The 14725-nt window shown below is 34.1% G+C and overlaps 1 protein-coding gene across 1 annotated transcript in view; it reads left to right on the forward strand.

Annotated features, from left to right (window-relative positions):
• LOC111622234 (zinc finger protein 729-like) overlaps positions 1–14725 on the forward strand; it is a 37766-nt gene that overhangs the window by 14753 nt on the left and 8288 nt on the right. The window contains exon 6 of the mRNA XM_023364587.1: positions 7113–7361. Coding sequence (XP_023220355.1) covers positions 7113–7361 — 249 coding nt within the window. The remainder of the gene's footprint in view (positions 1–7112; positions 7362–14725) is intronic.

A 14725-nucleotide genomic window follows, 5' to 3' on the forward strand; every position in this document is an offset into this window, starting at 1 on the left:
GTCCGAAAAATATAAAAAATATAAAAAACGTTTTTGGTAGACACCATTTATTCACTTCACGTGTTCCAGAACAATAACTTTTTGACGACCGGACCGTTCTTTTTTAGGCTACTTGACCGTTTTTGTTTTGGAACACGTGAAGTGAATAAATATTGTCTACCAAAAACGTTTTTTATATTTTTATATTTTTTTGACAGTCTGTGTCTTCAATTAACTTATACAAAATTAATATCATCCGACGAAATTCCAAGATTGTGTTCAAGCATAAAAATTTAAATAAAATCTTAAAAAAAAATCTTAATAGATGTCTAACGCATGGCACACATGGTCGGTGAAAAACTAAATTCGTGTCAAACGAAATACACCAGAAAGAAGTACTCACTCTCATGACAAAGTTTTTCTTGATGAAGAAGAATCCTCAGATAGAAATACCAATCGGGGTCTTTCCGAATCTCTTCATAAAATCTAGAAACTAATCAAATAAGTTTATTAATCAAATTGTTTACGGTTAAAAGGCGAATTTAATAATTAATCGAGTCAACCTTGAGTTTGTTTTCAATTTTCATGTGGACAGAAGAAAATCTTCTGATTTCTATGAAGCTATTGTACAACTGAAAAAGAAATGAAAATTAATTAAATTTATATTCTATTAATTATTTTTAGTTCGCGTTAAACTCTGCATTGTAAAGTATATTATAGGTGCGATTAAAAACGGTGTTCATTGAAATACAAAACGAAAATAAAAAACTCCAGCAACGAGTTCCTTAACTTCTCCAGCAAAATTAAAACTGTCTGTGTGGCGCCATCTGTTTATATCGTTCTTAATAATAGAATATCCTAACAGATGACTCTATAAATGCTGTTTTAATAGAGAGAGTAGCCATAAGAGATACGATTTTCTATTTGAACTTATATGTTAGTTATGGTTTGAAATTGCATAAAGATTTTATACGTTTTATTGCAATTAAATAAGTAATAGCATAAATTGTTTAAATTAAATTTTAAGTTAGCTCTTTTCGTTCTATGGCACTAAAGGTTAGTTCACACATTAGCGAAATGGCAAAATTCGCCGGAAACCACGTCGTGTCCGACGTGTCATTCATTCCCTCTGTTTTTCGCTGTCGCCAACGAATTGCGCTTAGTATGAACTAAGCTTAAGTGCGGCTCTTCTTAACGGGGAAAGAAGCTTTGGTTTACTTTGGCTTGTCCGTACACTCTAACCACTAAGAAAGGCTCCTCTAGTCTCCACACAGTGGGAACATTAAATTAAATAGTGGAAAAGGTTATAATTAGACACGAAAGCAAAGAAGAGAGTGATAAAAAGAAAAATTGGTGTTTCGCGTTTGTTTCTAATGTAATATTTGCCATGTTGCCTGAAGAGAACAGTTATATACTGTCGAAACTACTCATGAATTAAACATATTTCTCTCTAATGCCAATATATAGTTGTCTCTCTTATTTTTTGTTATAACAATCTATTGAAAAAAAACTCCAACATCCACAATTCCATAAAGTTTCAAAATACTTTTTGAGTCTGTTGAACAGGTCAGTGCAAACATCTTTCAGGACTGGACTTGAAAGGTGTTTTGCAAGTTTTGGCAAGAATTTTATTCTCACTTCTAATACAGTTGGTTGGAGACTAGACCACTGCTATAAAGCAAAAACAGCAAAAACATTATTCTGTCTTTCACTATAAAATATTATAATAATGAAATTTCTGCTCCTTATTAGCCTACTGTTTTCGTATCGCAATTTTTTCTCATTCTATTACTTGGGATGCGAATATTAATAAACAAAATAATAAATCGTAAAAGAAATGCCTCATAGCCGTTTAATTCGAATGACGATACAATAATTTAAAAATGAAAATTATCCACACGAAAAAAGTAGTTATTTATTTTCTATTTTTATTACGTAAACGAAGATAGCGCTTACCTCAGATGTTAAACGGGACAAAGCAAAAGAAAGTAGAAAAATCACGAAAAACCTTCAGAAAGCCGAAATGATGATTCTCAGAGACAAGTTTATGTCGATGAATGCCACCACGTAAATGAGAAAACAATTGACGTACAGAGACACGGCGTAGATCAGAGGAAAGACGTATTCGTACACCTCGTTCACCTGTACCAAACCGTCCAAAATTTCTGTGTGCTTTTCTACGCAACTGTTTAAAAAAATCTCCAAACGACTGTGTTCGGCGTGAAAACTCTTCATCTCGGTTGATAGAGTTTTTAATCTTTCGAATATTATAAATCTAACGAGGATACCTTGCAAAACCGTAAGGAAAATAACAGCGTAGAAGTATATGGAAGTAACATTCATTACAATGACGCAAAATGCCGCTTTTTCGGGAGATTTATTTTCTCTCGTGATTGGAAAACCGAATATATCTAATATTACATTTATAATAATTATGACAATAAAATAGAGAATAAGTGAAATTAATGAAAATGCTTCGAAGTATTTGTTTAAAAAGATTTCTTCTTCGTAAGAGCTTTTCTTGTATTCGAAGTACAGTTTTCTTCTTTTAAATATGCCGAAAAGAACGGCACAAAACACAAGCAATTAAATGTATCAATCTGATGAAACTATTGTCGGTTCCGTAAACGTATACCAATTCACTGCAGGTTACGCCTTCGAAAAAGGTTCCCAGAAACTGTCGAATTGTTATAGTCCACAAGAAAAGTTGTACTGTACTTTCGTCACACCCGTAAACTTTGTTCAGGAAAAAACGAAATTTCGGTTTTCTTTCGTTCTTCTGGCAGTTGCAGTCCATAATTATATTCGTGGCAAAGACTTTGGCCGCTCGAAGAACAAAGTCGATTTGACAAACCGGACATTCGGCATTTACATCCGAATCCATTATCGACTGTAATTTAACCCGACTATAATTAGGGAATAATTGGTTTTAAAATTTTCAATTCGCTGGAATAATATATTTTTTAAATTCTCACCAGCAGCTAATACTGATGTTTAAACACCGACATACGTTTGTTCGGACAACAGACGTACAAGAATGACGATTATTTTATAAGACTGAACAGTAGGGAATTTTATCCGAGCGCAGCGCATAGAAAACTAATTACGTATTGATTCTGTTCGATGTGAAACAAGCGTTTCCATCGATATTAGTACAAACGTTGCGTGCTAATAACTAATAAAGTATGAAAGTCGATTGCATCGTTTATTAAAACCTATCTGATTTATATTTAAAATATTTTAAGCGACGAAAGATTACCGGACTTAATTAAAATTCATATCCATTCGTCCATCTTACGATAATTATATGTACTTGGTGGAAAGCTAGTGCGAAAATATTTTAATTAAAAGCTTTCCTTATTAGTAAAGAATGTCGAGGATTTGAATATTTCTCCTGTTACTAAGATATAACCGAACTAATCGCAGAGTGGAAATGCATATTTTGGAAAATAAATAAAATAGTTAGGGGAGAAAACGCGGTAACCGGGTTCCCATCCACCGCATTGGCTATAAACGACAGAAGCTCTTCCTTTTAAGGAATAAAATAGCAGACGTTCGGTATTAAATAATTTTATTAAACAAACGATTTGGCTTCGGATGATAACAAAAGCGGAAGACGATTTCCGGTTCTACAAAAGTCGGCCCTTGGGACCGATTTTCTTCCTGTACAAAAGGCGACGCGCCGTTTGCCACGTGTCGCGCCAAAGGTGCGGCGGCGGGGAATTTCTCTTGCTTGCCGGGCGCCGAGGCCGTTGGGAAGCCGTCGCCCCACTCGACGACCGAGGAAGACGGAGGGGGCCGCGGCGGACGGAAGTGGCCCGCCCCCGGAGCCGGAAACGGAAGACGAACCGCGATTAAAAAGTAGGAAAAGGAGGCCGACCGGACCCTCCCGTCGACCCACGCATGACGTAAATTATAACGAAAAAATTAAAAACGAGAACTATCAGATCTTTAGACGGGGTCCGAACGTAACCCGGTTGGAATAGACGCAAATTAGCCAAAAGAAAAGGGTTAGAGTGGTTCTAAACTACACGCCTGACGGTTGGGGCTCACTGCTTGCATCCGTAAGTGGGATTCTTGAAGGTGGAGGTGGCCTGTTTGTAGATCGGATTCTCTCCCTGAAAAAGAAAGAGCGGACTCGTCATTGGGGAACCGGATACGTCCCGATTCAAAGAAGAGAGGAACTCACCCTGTTCCACTTGGCCATTTGCGTTTCTTTCTCGAACTTGGCGAACTCCCTTCTGTCGTGGATGGTGGTCAGCAGCTTTCAGATCAGCAGCAGGGCCATACTCACGGCCACGATTCCTCCGATCACTCCCAGAACGATGGCCAGGATGTTGACCGGCTCCGGACAATCTGAAAGCAGTTCTCCGTTTAATAGACCGGCGACGGCCGACCCCGTTCGGAGAAAGCGAAATCCTCGCCTTTAGTTCTCTGCACGTGGATTTTGACGTAACCGTCCGAATCGATCTCGTAGGTCAGTGTTCGGCAATGTTTTCCTACTCGCGGCATATCTATGACTCGACATTACTCAATACGGCACACCAAAATATTATTCCCCTCAAAAACGTATGATATGATGCTATTAATAGAATTTCGTAATGCCATAAACCTATTATTATTATGTTGAGTTTTATGAGTTACACTCGGTTGACACCGATGGCTGTGTACGAGTGTCAATGCATAATAACTTCAAATCAAAACAAAAATTAAATAAGTGTGTCAATGTGTATCTGTATTCAGGAATTTTCTAACAATATGTCATGTATTCAATATAGCGGCTTTCTGTAGTGTAATGTATGTGTTTCTATTCACTTCTAATGTTTTCGGGCTTTTGTGTATTGTGTGTGGTATGACACCTGTAGTGGAGAGAACGACAGGTACTGTACAATAAACACTCTATCCATCCTCCACGATACCTTATTTCGTGGGCGAGTTCTGTGTACTCTCTGATTTTTTTTCACTTCATGTATTTTGTACATTGCGAGTGTTTGGAACAGACACGACAATAATGTATGTGATTTTATTGTGTTCGTCAATGAGTGTGATGCCTGGTCTGTTGTGGTAAGTTCTTTTATCTGTGATCTTGGCAGTGGCGTACTGTGTTTGTTAGCCGCCCGGGGCGGAGAAAAATTTCGGCTCCCCTTATTTAGGTATTTCAATTTAAAAGACCAAAAATCAGTTTTGTCACAGAACAAGCGATGAAAAATTCGGTGGTAGTGCAGCGATCCGTTTAAAATAGTACTATTGGATATTAGTGGTGTATATGAACGCGTACGAATTGTACAAGTTCAACAGGTTTCGCAGGAACTCCTCGGATGGAAAAGTTACTAGTTCCTCTGCCGCGCTGATTTCCGGACTGTCCGGACGATAGCACTATCGTAGGTGCGATGCAAGTATATATTAGGATGTTTCAAATTTTTAGAAGATATTATTATTATTTATTGTGAAATTTTGCCGTTCCTTAAAAAGTTCCGCCCGGGGCGGGCCGCCCCTGCTGCCCCCACTACGGTACGCCACTGGATCTTGGCTGTTGTAGAACATTGTCTGTTGAACGTATTTGTAGCATGGTTCGTGGCTGTCTAATAATTTGTGTTTGTTTGCAAGCTCTAGATCAACGGTTCCCAACCTTTTTCGGGTGGCGACCCCTTTTTATAAAAGCCAAGTGACCCGCGACCCCGATACTATTGAAAAAGACATTTTTAATAAGGTAATAAAAACAACAACGAAATTAGTTTTTAGTATAATTTTATTTTAAATTATGTCTAATAATTTAATGCGACTGTTGAAATTATATGTTATTAACCAGCCTTAAAATTCGCGGGTGAGTTTTTGTTAACGCCAACCTCATGTCATTCTCAACATTTAATTTATTCCTCTCAAACTCTCAACACATGATTCAACCAACTGTGACGGAATAGCGTACCTAGATTACACTTATTTTAATTTTTAAAAAATACAGTCGACCCCCCTATAACACGGTAGATACGTTCCGTTTTTTATGAAATTGATGTTTTAGGAGACCTTGCCAATCACAGCCCGACACGTGTGAAGTTTACGGACTACGGGTGTTTGAAAGGTTTTCTTCCATAAAATTAATCGATTCCTAGACTAATTCGACTCAACATTTCCAAAATACGTATATTTTTTTGGGAATAATCCGTATAAACTATGCTATAAACAAAAAATTGTAGGATTACTTACCGAGTGTGCACCGTTCGACGTCGCCATTGCTTAAGCTTGTTTTCGTCGCGGAGCAGCGCACCAAACGGCGGCCGCGATTTCTGATAAGTTATTTTTCTGCGAAAACTTCGTTGAACTTTGGAGACATCATTAATATAAATAATTTTTATGGCCGTTGAATAAGAAATGTTTCTTTCACAAGAAATGTATAAAATTACAGTACTGTATTAGACTTACGGTACCTAATTTACATACTGTACAGACGATAGTAAACTCAACTTACTCGCCTAAACTCTCCGTAGCGTGGCGCTGGACGGCGGAAAGTAGTTCGGCTGCCCGATGACGTTTTACCGAATTATAGGAGTTTTTTTACCCATGTTTGTACGGATACCGTCGCAATTTTTTCGCCGTCATATAAGAATCCGAACTATAGGAACCCGTGTTATAGGGGGTCGACTGTATATCAAATTATTCAAACTTCAAGACACCATTAAAAATAAAAATTGCATTATAGTGAACATGTTTTTTAGTTAACTGTATAAGTTGGCGACCCCACAGAAAGCCCGTCGCGACCCCCTTCTGGGTCCCGACCCATAGGTTGGGAACTCGTGCTATAGATTCTGGAAATAAAATTTCACATAATACATTTAGTGGATTTTCGTCATAACCGAAAATAGCATAAAATTTCATTTTATTTTCTTATTCAACTGCAAAATCTAATTTCATACACACTTTACCTGCCCGTGAAAATGTAACCAAATCTGATCCGATGCCCAAGAAAAAGTATCGGTATCGGTAGTATCGGGACTTCCCTAAATTTCAAATATTCAAATGATTTTTATGCTATTCATCGAAATTTTATCATTGTTATGGTAGTTGTCAATTAAAAGCATCGTAGAATGCTATAAAAGGAATTGCATAATTAATTAACAATATTATTCAATTGTTAGCAAATTACAGGAGAAGGTACATCAAAAACTTTTAAACTCTCGGAACAGAGTGAGATACACTCTTCTGCCGAAATCTCAGCAGCGAGTTCCATGCGAGAGGAACATTTTGAAACAAACGAAAAAGATAAAACTTTGCAATTTTCTGAAAAATTATGGCAATGTCATCAATGTCGCTTTACTACAATATCCGAGAGAGAATGGTTCGTACATAAACAGACACACGTCGATGAAGCCTCTTGCACATCAAAGGTATTTAATTGTTGTATTCTGTTTACAAGTTTTAGTACTTTGTAAATAAACATTCAGTTTAAGTTAGGAAAAGACGCCAGAACATTCGCCCTTCTATACTATAATTTACTCGTCCATCAAGGCTGGTGTGCGAGTAAATTATAGTAAAGGAAAGTTAATATTTAGTTTACAAAATTTAGTTGTTCACAATTTTATGATTAAAATACATTGCAATATGTATTTTAATCATAATGCAATACATTATGATTAAAATATATGTAATAATTTGTATATGTAATAAGTAAGTGTTGAAACCAGGTTGAAACAGTAGAGCTCGGCAGAAATAAAGGAAACTTTCAAAAGTTCTGACATAAGAATAGTGGAAGAATCAGTTAAGAATTATCAGTTATGGGATAAGAATAATGGAAGATTTGAGAGTAAGACTGTTGATGTCAATAAAGTTCACATTACATAGACTACAAGTTGTAGTCTACAACTATTTAGAGGAAACAGTCACCGTGATAATAAATCGGATAAATAAACATCGTTACGCAAAGCGTTTTCGAGTTTTACTTTATGTCTTAATGACGTTGCTCTACATTCATGTCGTTGAACGTTTGAACACGTTTGAACAGTGTCAGCGAACGAAGTTTGAGGCAGGAAGTAAAGCTGGTAGCTTATTTCTCTGACGATGTTCATTTTTCCGATTTATCCCATTGCAACCGCTTTCTCTGAAACTTCTTGTACTTGTTGTGTATGTGTAATGTGAACTTTATTCACACGTTGAGTTTTACTGTCAAATCTGCTTTCACTATTCTTATACAAGAACTTTCAAAAGTTTCCTTTCTTTATTATTATGATGTTTTTTTGAGCTTGGTTTCAGCAGTATTCAGCAGAATGAGCTTACGCGACATTCATAACTCGTGATATATTCATGTGACAGTCACGCGTAGTGTGCAGATTTGAGTGTGTCCAGGAAATAAGTGTGAAAAATCTGGTGCAGTCGAGCAAAGACATTAAAAGTTAATATTGATAAATCAGGTGTATGCAGGTTTTGGTGGTCGTCTATGTTTAGTCCGAACTCCCAGAGAATAAGTATGTAAACTTTAATGTAGATCGAGTAATGGATTTAGGAATTCTCAGCGTTTCAGAAAATAAATGTAATATAAAATATTATATTATAATAATAAAAAAACAAAGAACAGAAAGAAGCAAATATTCCGTCATGTATATACAATAGTAGAGAAAAAATCTCAAAACGTAGATTTAAAAAAATTCGCAGGAACAAATTTGACACGATTCCAATAATATCTCTTGTTATGTATAGGTACATAAGAACTACAAAAGTAAAAATGAAACATTGTTTTATAAATATTATATTTTAAAATCATTAGGCTCGTATTAATAGATTAAAATCATTAGGCTCGTATTATTAGATCCAGAACGATCCAACGAACTTATAAAAAACTTAAATTAATCGCCGTTCTTACCGCGAACACTAAATATTTTAAATGTTATCCGAATCGGTTCGTTGGTCTCGGAGATATTAATAGTCAAATTTGGCACTTTAACTTCAGACTGTGGCTGAGCTCTACTATACCGATGTCATAAATGTTACACAATCGAATGGAAATTCATTAACGATGATACCATTTACTGTTAACTACAAATTAGATTTGTGACTGAAGAAGTGTTGAGTTTTTATTTGTGAATGATAAATTGAATTCTGTTTATATTTCAAGACTAGCAGACCCCGCCACGTCTTGTTGTGGCTCAAAATGTATCTATTATAAATATATAACACTTCCCCCGTGAAGGAAAATTTTTTGAAAAATTTTTTCTTAGTGTACATTCTGTTGACGTACCCTATTAAAATGCAATCATAAACGCAAAACCCGCATCTAAAATAGTATAATAGAAGTGAAGTTCTTCACAGTAAGCCTTAATCCTGTCCCTCTCCTTCGCGGGAGGAATATCGAAAAATCCCTTCTTAGTGTACATTCTGTTGACGTACCCTATTAAAACGCAATCATAAACGCAAAAACCCGCATCTAAAATAGTATAATAGAAGCCAAGTTCTTCACAATAAGCCTTAATCCTGCCCCTCTCCCCCGCGGGAGAATATCGAAAAATCCCTTCTTAGTGTACATTCTGTTGACGCACCCTATTAAAATGCAATCAAAAATGCAAAAACCCGCATCTAAAATAGTATAATAGAAGCCAAGTTCTTCACGGTAAGCCTTAATCCTGCCTCTNAAATATTGGTGAAAAAATTTTTGAAATTGGATGAGTAGTTTTAAAGATTACCTGCTGCATCCAAACTTACATACATACAAACATTACCTCTTTATTATATTAGTATAGATTGACATTTATTCGAAGAAAATTTTTCCATTTTCTTTCGTTTAAAAATTTAATTTAAATAATAATAATTTATATATTCGTTGTTGCAGGAACAGGAAGAAACAGATCCAGAAGTGGTCAGAGCATCCGAAATTCTCGTCGAAATGAGATAGAAAAGATTGGAAATGATAAAGGAACAAAAGAAATCGCCTGATTCCAATACTCTACCAACATTACAATAACCTACGAATGTTAAATATTGATTCATATTCTATACAATTTTTAAAAATTTCAACGAGCGATTTCTCTAAATTCGACGTTTAAGACGAATTGAACCTAATGATTTCTGCAATATTTTGACAAAACTTCGTGAACGAAAATAATTCTACAAAATACCGTATAAATCTTATCTTTATTGGACATTTATTTCAATTAAAATACTTTTTTTTGTTTAAGAATAATTTTGTCACGTCATTAGTGTTTTAATTATAACAATTTAAATATTATCGTATTGATCTTGCTTGATCCATTTATCCATACGTCAGTATGAAGTAATAAACGTCAATTTTGTAATAGTGCGTTCAATTAAAAATTTGGAATGGGAGTCGTAAATATCTCTAAAACACGCTATTTGTGGTAACGTAAAGAGCAATAAAACTAAATTTCATCTAAAGTGGATGGAAACAGTAGGAGTTACAGAGTATTCACTTACATATACATCAACAGATTTATGCCTTTATTTTAAAATATTACAATTTTTTTATATTCTGAGTAAATTTTCTATTGTAGTTTTCGTGCTGTCTTTCTTTAGTAACACACACTTTAATATTGTTTATTCACGAAGTAAGTTTAAAATACGTCATTTGCCAAAATATTTAAAAATGAACTAAATAAAGTCATCCAGGTCACTACGAAATAAGTGCGATGAGCAGTCAGAAATCAATAAAAAGTTTATTTTAGAGCTAATACTTTGATAAAATAATTAGTCTATACTTTCCGATAGAATATGAAACGAATAAAACCAAAATTTCATCTGGATTTGATAAAAACTTTAGGAGTTACAAAAAATTCACACACACTTACGACGACTTTTATATTATTAATACTCTGGGTTTAGGTTTTCATATTATGTATAAGAAGAAGCGCTTGGATAATTTATGCGAAAAAATAGATATTCCGTAAAAAAACGAAATTCAGAATTTTTAATACATAAATTTATTTGATATTGTAATATATATGTACAACAATAGACATTTTAAAATGAAGAAAATTTAATTAAACAGTTTAATATACAATGTTTCATTTAAGAAATACTAATTTCGTCCAGTTAAATCATTATATCCATTTACTTTTTTATAAGATGGTAATCATTAATTGAATATCGCAAATTATAAATTCTATGCCAGGAAATTAAAAAGAAAAGTTAAGGAAACGAAGATTTACTATAATTACAGTTATGAAATTATGAGTTTTTTTCATGCAACTTTTATGACATTTCTTGTATGAATGGCATTTAATTAAAATTATAATTTTAAAATGTAAATGAATTCGCGAACGTTCATTCGCACGTAATGATAACTTCGCATCATACTAGTAAAATTCTCCTAAGCAGTGATTATGTAAATATAAACAGCTGGAACCTGGTGGAGGTGAAATTATATTTTTATTTTGCGAGTGGCAAAATAATAATTTTATGTACGGACCGTCGTAGATTTGACGTTCGTCACAATAACTGTTTCTTCAAAATTTCGTTAGCCATTTGCCGGCGAGAATAAGGCATATAATTTTGTGTGAAATTAATTCTTTCATCTCTCGTTATGTACTCCGCATATTTCAATGGAAACATTCCATAATCGCTTTCATCTATTTGATGTGGTTTTTCTTCAGCCGAAAACGGAGAGAAATTCAAAAACTCGTAATGCCCAAAGATTTCAGACTTAGCACTTTTAATGTACAAAAATATGAAATTTCGAAACAGTGAAACTTAACGCCTTATTTCAGGGAAGTCTTCTAATGCAACTCGTAATTTCATTCGTCTCTATTTACCCTTTAATTATCCACACAACCTTTCAATATCGATACAGAAAAATTAATGTTTATAATCATCCAAAACTGATAAAACGCCGAAGGTGTTGGTTTTGTTGTTTTCTGTCGAGATGCATCCACTTTTTCTCGCAGCCTACTTTCATTAACGTTAACAAAATAGAATAAAATCCACTTAACAACTGTAAAATAAGAAAGTCTTTTATTCGAGCCAGTGTTTATAATTACAAGAACATATAATATGAAATGCAGATGTTAGAACTGAACTTTGAAATTGCAAAAATAATGTTTACATAAGTTTTTATACTTGCAAATTATATACTGGAAAAATCTTAATATGTGTCTAACGCATCGCACACATGGTCAGTGAGAAACTAAATTCGGGTCTAACGAAATACACCAGAAAGAAGTACTTACTCTCATGACAAAGCTATTCTTGATGAAAAAGAATCCTCCGATAGAAATACCGATCGAAATCTTTCCGAATCTCTTCATGAAATCTAGAAACTAATCAGATAAGTTTATTAATCAAAATAGATTACAATTAATTAATTATTAAATTCGCCTTTTAAGTATTTCGTGCGGGGTCAACATCGAGTTTGCTTTCAATTTTCATGCGGACAGAAGAAAATCTTCTGATTTCTATAAAGCTATTGTACAACTAAGAACAAAAGAAATGAAAATTAATTTGATTTATATTTAATTATATATTTCTTTAATTATTTTTAGAATAAGTTCACGTTAAACTCTTCGTTGTAAAGTATATTATAAAAGGAGCGATTGAAAACAATATTTATTGCGATTCAACATATGATTGGAAAACCGAATATATCAAATACTACACATATAATAATCATGGTAATGATGTATATAATAAGTGGAATTAATGAAAATGCTTCGAAGTATTTGTTTAAGGAAATTTCTTCTTCGTAAGCGCTTTTCTTGTATTCGAAGTACAGTTTCCTTCTTTTAAATATGCGAAAAGAACAGCACAAGACAGATAAACAATTGAATATATTAATCTGATAAAACTATCGTCGGTTCCGTAAACGTATACCCACTCACTGCACGTTACGCCTTCGAAAAAAGTTTCCAGAAACTGTCGAATTGTTATAGTTCACAAGAAAAGTTGTACCGTGTTTTCGTAACACCCGTAAGCTTTGTTCGGGAAGAAACGAAATTTCGGTTTTCTTTCGTTCTTCTGGCAGTTGCAGTCCATGATTATATTCGTGGCGAAGACTTTGGCCGCTCGAAGAACAAAGTCGATCTGACAAACCGGACATCCGGCATTTACACTCGAATTCATTAGCGACTGTAATTTAACCAAAATTTCACTGTAATAAGTAAATAATTGCGATTAAATTTTTCAATGCATCGGAATATTACTTTTTCGACTGTTTTATATAACAGAGGGAAAGTATGGCGATCGTTAAAAAAGTGACTCCCTCAGATTTTACACTTTGCTGGCCTTCTTAAATTTTAATGAGTGTAAGTGAAGAATGAACTAACATTGACATTTAAACACTGACGTATTCTGCAAATACATTATTTATTCCGATCTTTTCAATACACCAACGACAACTTTCTTGTATGATTGATCTACAGAGTATTTCCACGTGCTCTTGTTCTATCGATCAATATCGATTGCACGGAAGTCGAAGTTCAATTAAGTATGGAATTTGATTGCATCAAATAATAAATCCAAAATATTTTAAGTGGTGGTAAAAAAAATTTAGCATTTCGATGGAGATAATTCAAACTTTTATGTCGTTTCATCCGTCTTACAATGCTCTCGGTTAACATTAGCTTCGGCTAAGTACACATAATGTGTACTAAGCCCAAAGTTAATGCACAAAGGTTACGTAAATATTTTAGTTGAATTAATTAGCGAATAACGAGAGAAACGGTGCCGCATTCCGATAAATATTCATTCGTTTATTAAAAATATTAAAGTCAGGAAGAACTGGAAATACTGCTATTTGTATTTCCGTCGATTTTCTTCTCGAAACGTCGCGGCTGAAGAAAACTGTTTTATGTCATCCCTGTCTGCTTGCAAACGTATTCTTCATGTGTTTCTGCGTTGGCCTCTTCTGTGCCAATAATTACATTTCGCGACAAAATACTCAAAACTACGGATGTAGTCTTACTTACCACGTATTTCTTTCTCATACTTCACCGCGTGAAGAGTGCGATAGTTCTCGTTTCGTAACGTATATTTAAAGAATGGAATTAACGTCCAGGTTTGTCTGCCAAGAAGAACCATTTAAGAACTAGAAATTTCGTTCCAAACAATTTTTTCGATTCGAAGAATACGAAGTTTCTCAAATTAATAGGATTTTCTTGTTCGAATAAATCAAAATGATTAAAATGAGTGCTAAAATACTTCGTAACGTAGTGATTAGCATATTTAATGCGAAATGAATTTACTTTTAAACATATTACAGGTAAAAACGTACAGAAAGCTAAAATTAAGGGCTGTCTTATGCCAATAAATTATGATAATTATAAAATTTATTGTGATACGATATTGTTAAAGTACATATTTTAATTCACGATTAAATGTGTATTAATGTTAATAAATTTGGTTTTATTGCGTGTTTATATTCGTTTTATAAAAAAACACAATAAAATGTAGAATCAATTTTTGATATTTTCCTATAGTTCAATACTTAGTGTAGATTAAGGTTTCTCATTTTTCGGTCTTTTGCTTGTCCCGGGCTCCCGGGATAAAAGTGAACTGTTTCCCGGGATCCCGGGAAATCCCGGGATAGAATTAATTATTTTTAAGGTATACAAAATATCTTGAAATCAAATGATATAATCATTTTCCATTTTTTAAAGTAATTTCAAAGTTCTGTAACCTCCAAAATCATATTAATAATGCTGTGTAAGGTCTATAGGCCTATAATAAAAATTACCTTTAAATAACGTAGAAATTTTCACAAATAGAAAAAAATTAATTAAAGTTTGCTGGAAACTGCATACAACAACAACAAAAA

Source organism: Centruroides sculpturatus, unplaced genomic scaffold, assembly GCF_000671375.1.
Source record: "Centruroides sculpturatus isolate CEXI.00-Female unplaced genomic scaffold, Cexi_2.0 scaffold219, whole genome shotgun sequence".
Taxonomy (NCBI): domain Eukaryota; kingdom Metazoa; phylum Arthropoda; class Arachnida; order Scorpiones; family Buthidae; genus Centruroides; species Centruroides sculpturatus.